Source organism: Lepisma saccharinum, chromosome 3 (assembly GCF_977018435.1).
Source record: "Lepisma saccharinum chromosome 3, izLepSacc3.1, whole genome shotgun sequence".
NCBI lineage: Eukaryota > Metazoa > Arthropoda > Insecta > Zygentoma > Lepismatidae > Lepisma > Lepisma saccharinum.
In genome coordinates this window covers 138,420,552-138,438,034 of record NC_139231.1, presented here as the reverse complement: position 1 = coordinate 138,438,034, position 17,483 = coordinate 138,420,552, and the positions used below count along the sequence as shown (strand labels likewise).

The 17,483-nt window shown below is 37.7% G+C and overlaps 2 protein-coding genes across 2 annotated transcripts in view; both read left to right on the top strand.

Moving 5' to 3' along the window:
* The window catches only part of gogo (thrombospondin-1 like protein golden goal), a 415,587-nt gene that overhangs the window by 80,200 nt on the left and 317,904 nt on the right, over positions 1–17,483 (top strand). The window lies entirely within an intron of this gene.
* On the top strand, positions 16,493–16,996 carry LOC145985688 (histone-lysine N-methyltransferase SETMAR-like). The gene has a single exon (XM_083119756.1). The coding sequence runs from the start codon at positions 16,493–16,495 to the stop codon at positions 16,994–16,996; it is 504 nt and encodes a 167-aa protein (XP_082975882.1).

Sequence of the window (17,483 nt, the reverse complement as noted above, 5' to 3'; positions counted from 1 at the left end):
TGAAGGCACATTTAAGGGATGTGCGAAAGGACCCCACATATTCTCGATCTCTGCCATTTTGGAGATGATGTGATCAGCTCCATGCCCGGTCGATTTTACCCCCTAGGGTTGTCCCCGGGTACCCATTGATTCGAGACTGGGTGAGCCCCGGAGCCGCTTTATGCGGGGACAAGGGGGAAAAAATTCCGAGCCAGATTACACACCCCGGGAATCAGACGCCATATCGACTTTTTTTTCCTTTAAAAGGAATACCTCCATGCGGTATATCCCTTGGCATCCACCATTTTCTCAGCTTTCACACATATCAATTTTTACTAAATCCTCGATTTTTCTCATTAGGACAAACGCAAACATCCATGTCCTAGCCAGGATTCGAACCAGAAACCCCTAGCTTCGTAGCACAATGCACTGACCACTCCGCCACGGAGGCCAACAATAGGTAACTGCGGATCTTTAAATATACATAAATAGTTTAACTATGCTCTATCCCTGGAATCTCTGGAACAAGGCCGCGCATAACGGTGCAAAAGGTGGATTGCAAGTGGGCGGAGCGAAGCAGTTCCCCCTCCACGCAATCCCGTTCCCTCTCTCGAGTCACCTTGCGCAGAGTCGTGCTTTCGTTTGCTCTCGCTCTCTCCAGAGTTTCCAAGGACAAATTATAGTTGATAGGTCCTGTTTAGGGATGGACAATATGGCAAATTTGATATTGCGATATATCGTCAAGAAAATATCGTCTCGGACGATACGATACGATATTTGTTCCATATCGTGATATCGGCGATATATCGTCTCCACAATAGGTATATATCACCAAATATCGTGACGATATATCGTCTAGTTGATAACGCTTGGACGATATATTTTCAATATCGCGATATATCGTCTTGACGATATATCGGCCAACACTAGTCCCGTTCAAGACAGAAAAACAGTTGACTTTTCACTTACAGTAATGCGACTTTCGCATCCCGTTCCTCGTCACCTACGCCCTTTACCTTCCTGCAGCTCCCGGCCATTTGCGACAAGGCCCTCGTTAGTAATTCCTTCGCAGTAGACTTGATTGCGAAAGCACCACGCAGCCTCCGACATTAGTCTTTCCTCGCGGGGAAATCAGGACTATTAATAAAACAAGGAATCAAAATCAATACCCTGCGCCGATATTTAATGGCGGTTGCTCCCTCCTTAAACCCCTTCGCTTTCTTACGCTTTACTTCCTCTTCATTTAATCTCGGAGCCTTCCTTCGCTTAGCGGCAATCGAAAATGATTAACACCTACGTGACTAGGAATTAGGAGCGGCGGAGGCCTAGCGAGATTCAATTGAGCGAGACGGAAGGAACCTTGTGCAATGCATCTCGCAAAATCACGTACTTCAATTTTCAGCCGTCGCTTCGAAGAGGGACGATATCGTTTTTCTTTCCGACTTCTGTAACTTTGGCTCTATTTTTTTTAAAAAAAACCTACAATCGTTATAAATAGGGATCGGAAGTCGATGGCCTAAAAATATAAAAAAATGCCCCATACAATGATCGTAAAATCATGACTTCAAGAGATCAAAAAATTACCTGAAAATAATTTTTGCTCTTAAAAGGAAGGCTTGGTGTTTTCATAAATTAAAAGAGACTAGTTGAATAAATTAATAAAATCTGTTGTTTGGTGGTTTAAACTAGCGAAGCAAAGGGAAAAAGCAATTAATTGCTAATGTAGGTCTCTGGTTACATAACATACACCGCACGGTTTTTTTGTTTAGGTCATTCACCTACTTTCAGAGTCAGGGGTGCCCATCCCCCCAAACCCAATGGCGGATTCCGCCCAAAGCCATGACATGTGTCCTTCCCAAAATCATGACATGCGTCCCCCAACATATCATATCATGTGTCCCCCAACATATCATATCATTAACGCCCTCAAGCCATATTGTAATCCACACAAAGTATTTAATTACAACAGCGTGTCTACCGAAAGTAACTTTTTCTTAGCTTTACAGAACACTATACTTGATCTGCCCCATCCTCCCTAAACAGGGATGCACATCACTCAAGACCGCCCCTAAAATCGTTCATCATAATCCCCCGAAAATAGTTTGGATGAATGCGTAATAGTTGATGTCTATTTGGATTAAATACCATGTCAAACGGTCCATATTTTTTAATTGTTCGATTTTCGAAAAAAACTTAAAGCTAGCACATTGATTGCTTAAATGTAATAAATTGAATTATGTAAATATGTATATAAATAGTATTTGTGCGTGGGTATATATAACTCACAATTTGAGTATTTAACACAAATTATTACACAACTTAACACAAAGATAAGAAAAATCAACCTTGGCAAACCAAATAATATGCTCGAGCTGTATGACCGATTCAATTTGTTTCACGAGACATTACAGAACCCTAGCTAGAAGCTCTTAAGCTCAGAGCGATAATATAATACGGTTCCTCTTTTTGGGGGTAAATATAATTATTTTAGTAACAACCCATAATACATAACAATAATTCCGTGGATTTTATCTTCAGTGCAAATTTAACTTGTTAAAGTAAAATGAGAAGTTAGAAATGCGGATTCGATATATTTTTGTTCCAAAAGATTCACCTGCTTTAAATTAAGCAGTATACCAACATTAAGCATTATATTTTAAGAAGTGGTGTTATTAATGAATATGGAGAATATCGCTTATGTCTTGTAATGCAGCTATAGTATAAAACTTCACATTAAACTCAGTAATGCGCCAACCATACATCCTTGCAAAAGAAGATTGCGAGCGAAGCAAGGAAGAAAATTTTTACATCCATTTCGTTGCAAGCTTTCAAGAATATTAATTTAATGGGGGTGTCAATACTCTATGAGGATACCACGATATTTATTGTAGTATTTTCCAGCTTCTCTTTTGGCACATTCGGGGTCGAAAACGTGTGGATACCATATCACTATATACAGTTTCCAACTCTCTCTCCACTACAGAAATCTCTCGACAATCTTAGATTTAACACTTTATCAAGAGCTTCCTATCTACCCCTTTAAATTTAATACTCAATCCTACACCAAAATTTACATGCCAATTTTATACTTCGCCTACTGTTGGTATTGAAGAGTGGATATTGCAAACTCCTAATATATAATTCTCAATCTCCACACCAGAATTTGCGCAATAGTCTAAGCCAATAGAAATGCACAAGAATTGGATACCCCCTCAATTTAATTCTCAACCCCCCTCTAAATAGCCATAATCTAATACCTAGAGTTGGATACTCTCCCCACAACGTTTAATTCAGAATCCCCCCAGAACTCACGTGTCAATTAAGGCCTAATATGTAAGAGTTGGATATCGCCCCCCCCCACTTCGACAATACCCTCAAACATTTTCTTTTCTTCATTTAATGGTTTAAACATGATGCATTTAAGGTGTAACATTTTTGCACATAATTTGGAAAAATATATAAATGTCAAATTTTATATTATTTGAAGGGACCCCCCCCCAAATCTCTATGGCGTAGCCTGCGCCATAATCCCCCCTGCTTGCACCCCTGTTCACAGTGACCTTTCAGTCAGTCAGCACCTGAGAATACAGTTTTGTTTCGTGTGGATGAGATTATATATTTTCTTTAATGTTGTGACTAATTTTACTTTAAAATCTCAGATTAAAGCGATAAAAGAGGGCTGCAAGGAAACCTCACAGTAGGCTTCACCCAAAGTAAGTTTAAGTTTACAGGAAGAAACTAAATTTACCACAATTAATTATTTAATCCATTGCTAAAGATCTCAGTTTAAATAATGCATTGACCATAGTTAAGATTGATGGCGTACTTGCTAACAACACGATGTTAGGTAATTTAAATATGTAAGTTATGGTAGCACATGCATTTAAAATTCAGGAAAGAACTGGAGAGGAGAAAAATGAACCTTAAAAATAGAAAAACTAAATATGCTGACCAAGGCAGTAATTTATTTTATTAAAAACATAAACTAAACGTAACGTTTCAACCTTCTAGCAAGGTCTTCTTCAGACTCTGTATCAAGTACAAAAGTAACAAGATACAAAAACAGGGCCTTATATATACACAAACAATACTCCCTCCAGACGATTTAGAAAGTTGTTAGGAACTTTCTAGGAGGTGACTTTCACTTTCACCAACTTTACTTTCACCTCAAAGGCTAAACTCAAATACTTCCATATAGAATGTGGTTGGATTTTTAATCTCATGATCTTTTCCCTTCATTTTTCTTCCTTCTCCTCTCCTCTTTCTCTCTTGTCCTTTCCACTCTTTCTAACAACTTCTTCCATTCTTTGTTTAACTTCAGTCCCCCATTCCAGTTCATTGTGTCTTCTTCACCTTTCTTCTCTATTTCCTTGGCTTCCTTCCATTTTCTCACTAGCATTCTCTTCTCCCTTCCTATCTGCTTAGCCTCATCCCACTCTATGTCATGTCCTGTTTCTCTCGTGTGTTTAAATATTGCATTTCTCTCTCTCTTAAGTCGTACATCATCCCTATGTTGTTTCAACCTGTCTTTCAGCCTTTTCTTCGTTTCTCCTATGTACACACTCTGACATTCTTTACATTTCACTTCGTAGATAATTCCTTCCTCTTCATCTTCTCTGTTTTCCTTATTCTTCTTAGCATTCCTCGCTATTCCTAAGATGCTTCTCCCTCCCTTCCTGTAAGTTTTAATTCCCGCCTTCCTAAGCACTTTGCATATCTTTTCTGTGGTCTTCCCCATACTCCTTATTCCAAACCTTCTCTCTTTTTCTTTCTCTTCCAATTCTTTCCTGCCCGTTTTCTTCCTTCTTCTGTTTATGTCCAGTCTATCCTGCTTCTCATAGCCATTCTTTTCCAGCTGTTTCCATAGGCTATTTATTTTGCCTTCTTTTTCACATTCTTTCATGCATATTTTCTTGATTCTGTCCTCCATATTCTTTATAAAATTTATTTTTGTCACCTCACTTACATCACTTCTTTTGTGGCAGAATACCCCTGCTGCACACTTCTTCTGATGCCAAGCGGTTTCAATTTCTTGTCCTCTATTCCTTTTCATCAATATATCTAGAAAGCTTAATCTGTTTTCTTCTTCTATTTCAAGTTCCAATAATATCCCTCTTTCTTCATCTTGAATTTCTTTGGCAAAAATGTCAAGCTGCCTCTTCGTTCCCTTCCATATGCCAAAACAGTCGTCCACATATCTGCAAAACAGAATTATTTTGTCACCTCCCTTTTCTATCACTTTCTTTTCCCATTCATTCATAACCAATTCAGCCAATGCTGGGCTTAGACTGGAACCTATATTTAGTCCTTCACTCATTAACATTATTTTATCTCCCATTATACTGTAACCGTTATTCCAAATGGTTTCCAGCGCCTTCACTACCCTTTCACTATCCCATTCTCCTATAATTTCTTGTCCCATTCTCTTTTTAATAATGTCCAAAACATGTCCCCTCTTGATGCTCGGGAACATACTTTTCACGTCTAAGCTAAACATTGTCGTCTTCATCTCATTTAACTTAAGTCCTTTTATGAGGTCTACTACTTGTTCACTGTTCTTAACTGCTCTGCTTTCTTGCTGTGTTACTAACACGTCAATAACTTTCTTAACTTTCTTTTCTAATGGTTCCAAAATATTATTTCTGCAGTTCATTACTGGTCTTAACTTTATCTCTTCTTTGTGTATCTTTGGAAAGCCTTTCAAACTTGGTAGTCTTCCTGTCTCCTTTATGCATTTCTTGAATCCACTCCTCCTACAGTCTTTTATGATTCTTTCTTTTATAGTTTGTTCCTCTCCTGTTCCACAAATCTCCTCATATCCATTTTCTTTTAGGTCTTCAAACTTCCTCTCGTACCATTCTCTTTCCATCACCACAATTGCTCCTCCTTTATCTGCCTGCTCTATCACCACATCATTTCTTGTCTTGATTTTCTTCATCCCTTCCCTTTCTTTTTGACTCAAATTATCTACTTTTCCTTGTTTTCCCATTTCATTCTTCAGTATGGCTGCTGTTCTTCTTCTAATCTTGTCTCTTTCTGGTTCTTCTTTTATATGGAGCACTGCTTCTTCAATGTCATATATAACTTCCTCATAATCTACATTTCTTTCTTTAACTTTAAAACCTCTACCTAGTTTTAAAAAAGCTTCCTCTTCTTTTGTTAGGTCTACATTCCCTATTACCACAACTCTTCTTCTGGTATCCTCTTCTTCTTCCTCTTCTCCTCTTTCTTCTTTCCAACCTAGTCCCTCTCCTTTCTTCTTCAATTTTATTTTCATTTTCTCTCTAAATTTCTCCTGCCAGATTTTCATTTCATGAAATGTATATTCTCTCGTAAAAATGGTGAGACCAACTTCAATAGACTGTAGGAGGAGTGGATTCAAGAAATGCATAAAGGAGACAGGAAGACTACCAAGTTTGAAAGGCTTTCCAAAGATACACAAAGAAGAGATAAAGTTAAGACCAGTAATGAACTGCAGAAATAATATTTTGGAACCATTAGAAAAGAAAGTTAAGAAAGTTATTGACGTGTTAGTAACACAGCAAGAAAGCAGAGCAGTTAAGAACAGTGAACAAGTAGTAGACCTCATAAAAGGACTTAAGTTAAATGAGATGAAGACGACAATGTTTAGCTTAGACGTGAAAAGTATGTTCCCGAGCATCAAGAGGGGACATGTTTTGGACATTATTAAAAAGAGAATGGGACAAGAAATTATAGGAGAATGGGATAGTGAAAGGGTAGTGAAGGCGCTGGAAACCATTTGGAATAACGGTTACAGTATAATGGGAGATAAAATAATGTTAATGAGTGAAGGACTAAATATAGGTTCCAGTCTAAGCCCAGCATTGGCTGAATTGGTTATGAATGAATGGGAAAAGAAAGTGATAGAAAAGGGAGGTGACAAAATAATTCTGTTTTGCAGATATGTGGACGACTGTTTTGGCATATGGAAGGGAACGAAGAGGCAGCTTGACATTTTTGCCAAAGAAATTCAAGATGAAGAAAGAGGGATATTATTGGAACTTGAAATAGAAGAAGAAAACAGATTAAGCTTTCTAGATATATTGATGAAAAGGAATAGAGGACAAGAAATTGAAACCGCTTGGCATCAGAAGAAGTGTGCAGCAGGGGTATTCTGCCACAAAAGAAGTGATGTAAGTGAGGTGACAAAAATAAATTTTATAAAGAATATGGAGGACAGAATCAAGAAAATATGCATGAAAGAATGTGAAAAAGAAGGCAAAATAAATAGCCTATGGAAACAGCTGGAAAAGAATGGCTATGAGAAGCAGGATAGACTGGACATAAACAGAAGAAGGAAGAAAACGGGCAGGAAAGAATTGGAAGAGAAAGAAAAAGAGAGAAGGTTTGGAATAAGGAGTATGGGGAAGACCACAGAAAAGATATGCAAAGTGCTTAGGAAGGCGGGAATTAAAACTTACAGGAAGGGAGGGAGAAGCATCTTAGGAATAGCGAGGAATGCTAAGAAGAATAAGGAAAACAGAGAAGATGAAGAGGAAGGAATTATCTACGAAGTGAAATGTAAAGAATGTCAGAGTGTGTACATAGGAGAAACGAAGAAAAGGCTGAAAGACAGGTTGAAACAACATAGGGATGATGTACGACTTAAGAGAGAGAGAAATGCAATATTTAAACACACGAGAGAAACAGGACATGACATAGAGTGGGATGAGGCTAAGCAGATAGGAAGGGAGAAGAGAATGCTAGTGAGAAAATGGAAGGAAGCCAAGGAAATAGAGAAGAAAGGTGAAGAAGACACAATGAACTGGAATGGGGGACTGAAGTTAAACAAAGAATGGAAGAAGTTGTTAGAAAGAGTGGAAAGGACAAGAGAGAAAGAGGAGAGGAGAAGGAAGAAAAATGAAGGGAAAAGATCATGAGATTAAAATCCAACCACATTCTATATGGAAGTATTTGAGTTTAGCCTTTGAGGTGAAAGTAAAGTTGGTGAAAGTGAAAGTCACCTCCTAGAAAGTTCCAAACAACTTTCTAAATCGTCTGGAGGGAGTATTGTTTGTCTATATATAAGGCCCTGTTTTTGTATCTTGTTACTTTTGTACTTGATACAGAGTCTGAAGAAGACCTTGCTAGAAGGTTGAAACGTTACGTTTAGTTTATGTTTTTAATAAAATAAATTACTGCCTTGGTCAGCATATTTAGTTTTTCATAATCATGGAAACAAGGCTTAATGGTGTTATACTTAAAAATAGAGAAAATGCAACAAAAACGGCAAAAAATACTGAAAAAATGACCTAAAAGCCAAAAATATGCCAGAAAATTAAAAAGAATATGCAAAAATAAAAACAATGTTTTCTGGTTCCAAATTAATTAAAGCTGACTACTATCAGGTTAAGCACATTGTCATCAAAGCCCAGAAAGAAATGATTAGTCATCAACTTCCTAGCTCTAGTTATAAAAATCTATTTGGCAGTTGAGAAGGGTGACTTCACCAGGCACCTCTGTCAGTGTCAAGGTTTCCAAAATTTCGGCGTTGACCCAGCGTCGTGAGGACAATTGGGGAGCTACTTGCGGAGCGGGCTCTGGTCTCGAAACCAGAGAACAGCGGCGATACCTCGAGCCTTACAGGGCTGTTGAGCATGGGGTTTAGTTTTATTTTCAGTTTTAGTTTTAAAAAGCACCATGTCTAGTAAGATGGAACTTTCGACATTACAACTACTGGAATTGATTATTAGCCGTGCTCCGAAGGTGATGAAAAGTAATAGTTTTCTCGCGGCCTTCCTCGATGGCGCAGTGGTAACGTTGCATCCTTGAAATCAAGGTGCGATACTCGGTGGAGGTACATAGTGATTCGGATCCCACTTTTAACTGTATGTCCAGTCCCGATTAGCCTTTCTGTGCATAAAGTGGACTTAAGAAACAAACCCAAAGACAATGTTAGACATAACCGCAGTCAGTTTACATTGCGTTAGAGCAAGTAGACATTATTACTTAGCATTTGTCGGCTTCCTTGCCTTTTTTTCCTTCATCAACTTCATTACATCATTACTTATCCTCATCTCCGCGATTATCCAAAAGTGCAAGAAATGTTAAGTAAAATAAACCAAATCAATCAATCAGTTCAGGGCTGAAGGATGAAACACGCAATCACAGTACGTGGCGAGAACGAGATCGTTGTCATTCTTATTTCGTCGCGGCAACGCTGATTTGTGTACGGATTTCTGTGCCATCGGAGCCCTTCGCAGCCCTTTCAGCGCGTCGGAACCGAAGGGCTAAAATACCTGAAAGGAGCGACGTCGCAAAAAAGGACGGCTATTTCCTTGCGCACAACAGATTTCCGGAAATCACCCGCGGAAAATCTCCCGCTCGCAGAGCGACAGAGAAAGGAATTCGCGGAAGAGCGAAGTAATTATAGCCACAGTCAACCAGCGACGGAAGCCCTTTGATCTGGCGGACGACGGGCCCCGGTCATTCATACGCCCGCAGAGCGCGGCTGCTGGAAAAAACTGGGAAATTATTTCACGCAAGCGAAAAGCCTGCAGAAATTATTACGTTGTCTCTCCCTTTGGCAAAATGCAGTGCTGCGTCGACCGGCGCACGAATACAAACGCAGCTTCCGCGGAAAACCACGCAGCGCTCTTTCGGGCGTTCAAAAGTTACGAGTTCACTCTCATGTTTTGTGGCCAAACTGCGGCCCAGTTGCGAATTATGTAATGTGAACATCGCGGCAAAGGAATTGTTCGGGGTTACCCATTAATAAAATGTTATTTTCTGCCACACTGATTTGCTAGTTTCATCACGCGGAAAGCGCTGAGCACAATGGACGAAGTTCGAATGGGAGGAATTCATCCCCGGCCTAAGCTTTCAAACAGACAACCGCTGGGTACTGGATGTGCACAAATATATACATACATGCAGCCTACAGCCTGTTCCGCTGAGAGGATCGAGAAATAAATGCTCACCGTTTAAGAATATAAGTAGATATTGTTATGATTTTCGTTTTACATGACACAGAAACTCTCCGAGTTTATGAGCCAATAGTGGATACACGTACTTACGCATGCGATCCAATGTGTAATGATGGAACAAGCCTTACACTATTCAGTAGAGCACCAGACACGCGGCACATCGTTTCGATGTCTGCAGGGCAAATCAAGGCGAACACATCGAGTTGCATTGACCATTTTCCTAAACTCGGAGAGTTTCTAAATAAAATTAAGTATAAAGGTGTGTTAATAAATCATTATTTACATTTCAAATTATCAATTATTCCTCGATCCCTCTAAGGGATCATGTATGTGACTCCAAGCTGTGTCGATTTCCAAAACGGGATATTTTTATTGTAACTTGCAAGTGACGCTTTTTATGTCCTGCTTGCAGTTTTCTTATCATTCTCTACTAGAAGGTTCCACACCTCTATTAGGAAGACGAACCCGGTAGTGGGAGAACTAGTTTCTGGGAGGGAGAGGTTTCCATATCTCATACTTGCAGTTTGCACACCCGTTTTGTGTGTCAGGCTAGAAATTAACTGTCAAGTACATGCTTTTTTGGGTGCCAAATACATGTCCGTATCAATACAAAAGATAAAGGTTAATACAATCTCTTCTCGCACACACGAAACAAAGACATACATATCTACATAGCTTCCATTTGAAGAAATGCTTGTAAATAATATCAAATATATTTTACTTTTTTGTTAATTTGTTATTAATTTTTTTAATTGTTTTCATTGTTGACAATTTCGGTGTAAAATGGCCCTGTGTGCTGTATCTGGAATTTTCTCAATAAATAAATAAACACAATGCACTGCGTGACTTCGGCTCATTTAATGATTTTGTGGAAGGTTATACTGCAATACAATATGTGAAATAATTGCAATTTTTCATTTGCTCATTTAAGATAATTTCTCCAACAACAATGCTGATTTAATTTATAAAGTTGCAAACTTAAAACATTGTCTTACATTTTCATTTCATAAGCAAATCACATGGGGAAAACTAATGCGCAAAGAGATGTAACGTTTCGTAGCTTCTTAAAAATAGCTTCTTCCCCCAATGTAACTTTGTCTGTTTCTCGTCTACCCCTCCCTCACACACCACCCCGCCTCACCTTCTTCCAGAAAACTTCTAAAACATTCATTACAACTTTTTGCGTTCCTTTTCCTTCCTTTCCGCCTTGCTTCTTCCATTTCTAATTAAAGCCGGTTCCTCCTTCTCCGTCTTTTTATTTTCTTCCTCGTTTCCTCCTTTCCTTTGGGTTCCTGCAACCGTCACAAAACGTTGGTGCTTTTCGTGGGAAATTGGTGCAAGGAATTCGGCTACGCTTGGTTCGACGCTGTTCGGAAGGCAATCAGGCCGGATGAGAGAAGGCGCGGAATGACTGGCCTTCGATGATAACCAGTCAGGCTTGCCCGTTTTGTGTGTGAGGGGAACAGGAAGGAAAATGAACATTTGTGCTTGGTTGTTCGTTTCCTCTGAATAGTGAACAATTTGCAAGTCTGGTAGTTAATACAAAGGTAACATCTGAAATACAGTTTTAAATTTGCGAAATGGTCGATTGATTGGTTTCGTTTATTTTACATTCTTTTGCCACTTTTTTGCTAATCTCGAAGATGATTAGCCCGACCCTGTGGCCGAGTGGTTAGCACATCGCGCTGCGACGCCAAGGGTCCCGGGTTCGAATCCCGGTCGGGCTTGGTTGTTTGTGAATGTCCATTCATCAATTTCATCATTTCATCACTCATCCCCATCTTCGCAAATTAGCCAAGAGGCACAAAACGCGAAGTAAAATAAACTAAATCAAATCAAATCGAAGATGATTGTTAAGTGTGCATAACATCTGAGTCAACATTCAATTGTTTATAAAGTTGTTTATTACGAAAATGTGAGTTGAACCATCTTAGAAATGGTTCTGTAAGTTTAGTATCGTTGTTTTTAGGAATCCTCGTGATAATCATTATATTATGAAATATCTACGTGTGTGCTTAAATTTATCTCTGCGTACATACATGACAGATATACAGTATATATATGGCGACGAAGATGGGATTCTTAAGTTAACGAAATCTTATTGCCAGAATGGATGGCCACAAGATGTGGAAGGGCTCAAGGAGATGAATTGAAGGAACTGTTGGCGTACAAGAGAAGACAGGCAAAATTGAGCATTACGGATGAGTTACTATTTTTGGGTCGGAGACTGGTTGTTCCCAAAGGTGTGCAAAATTACATTATTCAGAGAGCCCACGAAGATCATTGCGGTATTGTAGAAAAGAAAGTAATGGTCCGAGAGAGATATTGTGCAAGGGAATTAAATTTATGAAGCACGAATATAAAGAATTGTTCGATAATGATTTGTCACAGCCAATTAAGCATTTTACTGGCACGATTCCAATGAGACAAGGAATTACGCCAATATTTATCTCGACAATGATGAAGAGTGATGATATGATAAAATTAATGAAGGGATTCTCAAAAAGAACACCCATGCCGGGATTTGAACCCGGGACCCTTGTTGTTGTAGCGCACTGTGCTGACCACTCCGACACGGAGCTCAGGAAAGTTATGAAATAGAGCTATGCTGCTTTTCATAGTAACTTCCAACGTCATTAACAGTTACTTTACTATTACTTACTTGATAGGACTAATGATTTGATTTGATTTTTGTTACTTAGCGTCGCTGTTCTTCCACTCTTGGCTAATCGCCGTAACGAGGATGAGTGATGAAATTGATGAAGGAACTCTCACAATGAACATCCGACACCGATCGGAGTAATGGATTTAAATGGTGTACATAATCAGTTCAGTAAAGCTATTTTTATAAATTAACGCGTAGTGATCCGTAAAGAAATAACAACTTTTGTTGACATACTTCTAATTCATGTAATTTTATTATACTAACTGAATAAATAAGTTATAACTAACTAACTCTCTAGCCTTCTTAAACCCGAAGGTTCATGGCTGCAGCAACACAGGCCTTCCATCTGTCCCTATCTTGAGCAAGATCTATATACTCTTTTCCATCCCTACAGATTTCCCTTAGGTCCATCTCGACGTTGTCCCTCCACCTTCGTCTTGGCCTTCCTACAGGTCTCTTACCATCAGGTTTCCCAACAAGAATCCTGTAAACTCCTCTTTCCTCTCCCATTCGTGCCACATGGCCTGCCTACCTAAGTCTTCTTGATTTAATTATTCTAATAATATCTGGACATGAATACAAATTATGTAGTTCTAAATTATGTAACCTTCTCCACTCACCTGTCTCCTCATCCCTTTTAGGTCCAAAGATTTTCCTAAGGATCTTATTTTCAAATACTCTCAATTTATGTTCCTCTTTCAATGTAAGGGACCAAGTTTCACATCCATATAATACTACAGGCAAAATTACGGTTTTGTATATTTTAACTTTTAGTTTCTTAGATATTAAACGAGAAGATAAAAGTTTATGAAGAGAGAAGTAACATGCATTTCCTGAATTAAGCCTACTTTTTATTTCCTCTTTAATATCATTTTCATTTGTTAATATTACTCCTAAGTATTTGAATTTGGAAACTGGTTCAAACGAGTTGTTATCAATAATTAGATTTTGATTATTACCTAACACTTGGTTTCGGCCTGTAAGCATATATTTAGTTTTCTCTTTGTTAACTTCCAAACCTATCTCTTTAGCAGTTTTGAAAAATATTTTAGCATTATTCTTAATTGTATTCACATCATCCCCCAGTAAGTCTACATCATCTGCATATGCTAACAACTGAGTCACACCATTTAATTTTAGTCCTTCTTTAGTTTCTTTTACCTTCCTAACAGCATATTCTAAGGCAAAATTAAAGAGCAATGGAGATAATGCATCTCCTTGTTTTAACCCATCATGAATTGTAAATTTGTCAAACATATTAATACCCACACGAATTTTACTTTCTGTTTCATTGGTGCATACTTTTATCATACTAACAAGCTTCTTAGGTATTCCAAACTCTACTAATATATTATATAGTTTATCTCTTTTGACCGAATCATATGCTTTTTTAAAATCAATGAATAGCTGATGGACATTTTGATTATATTCCCACTTTTTTTCAAGTGTCTGTCTGATGTGAAAAATTTGATCTGTAGTTGATCTGTTACGTTTAAATCCACATTGATAATCACCTATAATTTCATTAGCATATGGGGTTAGTCTTGTTAAAAGAATGTTAGATAATATTTTATATGTTGTTGAGAGTAGAGAAATTCCACGGAAATTATTGCAGTTCATTTTATCACCTTTTTTAAACACAGGAACAATTATGGATTCTTTCCACTGTTGAGGGATTTCTTCTTTATTCCATATTAAACAAATTAATTTATGAATTTGACATATTAATGAATTTCCACCATATTTAATTAACTCAGCTGGTATTAAATCAATGCCAGGTGCTTTGTTATTCTTTAGCCTTTTAATAGCATCTTTAACTTCAGTCAAGTTAGGTTCTGGAACTAAAGGTTCTGCTGTGTGGACTTCATTCACTTCTGATTTATCTCCTACATGGACATTTAAAAGGTCATTAAAGTAGTTCTTCCATCTATTTAGAATATCACTTGGGTCAGCTAGAAAATTACCGTCTTTATCTTTTATCAAGTTTACTTTAGGTTGCCACCCCTTTCTAAACTCATTTACACCTTTATATAAATCTCTGATATTTTTATTTTTGCTGTTTGATTCAATTTTGTTAATTTTGCTTTTCAAGTAATCTCTTTTTTTTACTTCTAAACGTGCGGTTAACTTCTCGCTTTATTCTATTATAATTGTTTAGATTTTTATCATCAGAGTTATTTAACCACCTAAGTCTAGCTTGATTTCTTATTTCTATTAGATTATGACATTCATTATCAAACCATGGCTTACTTTTTCTTGGTTTATGGTATCCTATACTTTCTTTAGCTGCTGATTCTATTGCATTACGTATGTGCTCCCAATTCTTATTTACGTCTGTTTCATTTATATTTTCATCATCATTTAAATCCTGCAAAACATCACATCTATTTGACAGTTTAATTTGGTAATCTTTCTTAATTCTTTCATCAGTAAACTTTCCTGTATCAAATTTTAGAACTTTTACATTTTGTTGCTTATGATTTATCACTGAGAGCCTTTCTCTTAATTTAACAATTACTAAATAATGGTCACTGGCACAGTCAGCACCTCTATGTGTACGAACGTCAATTATACTAGTATGCCTTCTCTTATCAATGAGAATATGATCTATCTGATTATGAGTTTTACCATCTGGAGAAGACCAGGTATATTTATGGATATCTTTATGTTTAAAAGTGGTACTTTTCACAATTAAATTCTTTGAGGTTGCAAAAGTAATCAATCTTATACCATTATCATTACTTAATTCATGAAGACTTTCTTTACCAATTGTGGGTTTAAATGTCTCTTCTTTGCCAATTTGTGCATTACAGTCACCTAACAGAATTTTCATATCATACTGAGAAAATTTATCAAAGACCTGTTCTAACTCTGTATAAAAATCATCTTTAGTATTATCATCTTTATCTTCCGTTGGTGCATGTATGTTTATTAAAATAATTTTACACCACCTACCCTGTAAAACTGCATATGATATCCTATCATTAATAAATTCTACTGTTTTAAGAGCCGAGATAATTCTATTATTTATGAAAAAGCCTGTTCCAAAATTATGATTTTCAGTACCACCATAGAAAAAAGTATAATTTTTAGTTTTACAATTCCCTTCTCCTGGCCACCTAACTTCCTGGACAGCTACTACATCTAATTTATACTTAACTATCTCATTAACTGTACACTGAAATGCCCCAGGCCGGTAAAGGCTCAGAACATTCCAGGTGCCTAATTTAATATATTTATTCCTAACGTAGATCTTATCCTTAGTCCAGAGACCTCCCAAAGTAGTCCCCACCCGGAGATCCGAACGGGGGACTATTTTACCTCCGGAATATTTTACCTTGGGAACATCCATGGCCTTATATTGTTGTTTCTTGACATGTGTTTTTACAGTGCAGAGTTGTCAGCTCTACGCCTAACCCCCAATATGAATGGAGGAACTACCACATAAGACGAACACAAACACATTAGACAGCACAATTACTACACAAGACGAACACAAACACATTAGACAGCACAACTACAACACAAGACACACACAAACACATCACAACTATAACAAAATATAAACACAAACACACCACAACTACTACACAAGACAAACACAAACAAATTAGACAGCACAACTATTACACAAGACAAAACCAACATCATTAAAAAATATATAGAAAATTTATTAAGTGTGTTAGTATTTAACATTTTTTCCTAAAATCTACAACACTTCCTCTTTCCACGTATATAGAAGGTCCAACGGAAAATATCCCGAAATACGTGTTACCTGCGACAGTGCTTTTGGGTGTTGTGTATACACATAGGTGTATGTGACATGTCAGTGGCAGGGGATCAGCGGTGGTGTGCAAGACACTGTCAAGAATAAACTGGGTTACAGGAAAGTTTGTGCAGAATGGGTGCCAAAGTGTTTGTCCGAGGAACAATGCAACAATGCATGTGCAGAATGGGACTGTCATTGACCCATTTGGTGCGATACGAGAATGAGGGTGAGGATTTCGTGTCCATGATTATTGCGGGAGATGAATCTATATGCTTGCACTACCAACCGGAATCAAAATGTGACAGTATGCAGTGGAAGCACCCAGGGTCACCCAAACCAAAGAAATGTTGGGCAACAACATCAGCCAGCAAGATCATGGTGACCGTATTCTTCGATGACTGTGGTCCCCAGCTAGTGGAGTTCCTTCCAAAAGGACACACCATTAATGCCAACACGTGCTGCGAAACACTGCGTCGTCTGCGGACAGCAATAAAGCGTGTGAGACCCGGCAAGCTCAGCACATGCATTATTTTATTGCATGATAATGCTCGTCCCCATGTCGCCATTCAAACACAGAACCTGTTGAATTCCTTCGGTTGGGAAGTGCTCGACCACCTTTCTTACAGGACGACTTGAGTCCATGTGATTTCCACATTTTCGGCCCAATGAAGAAACACCCCAGAGGGCTTCTTCTACTAAGGCATTCATCAGTTGGTACCGAAGTGAAATAAATGCCTTACCTTATATGGCGAATATGTGTAGTCAATGTCAGTAATAAACTGTGTACATGGAAATGGACCTTTTCATTTGATGGCACCTTATATAATATGTTACATTTTTACATAAATTGTCTTACATTTATGAATTTTTTGTAACAATGTTTGAGAATAAAAAATAAGTATAACTGCTTAAAAGTTACTGCAAACATATTTTGAATAGTTAATATAATATTAATTCGTGAAAATAACGTAAAAACTTTCTATTAGGATCAAAATCATCACTAACTGCGAAATCAGAAGTGGAATCATCGTAAAAAATTTCCACAATGTGGATATAAATTATTAAATGCTATTCTCAACAGTATAAACAAAAGCAGAACTTAATTCGACACAAGTACAAGTAA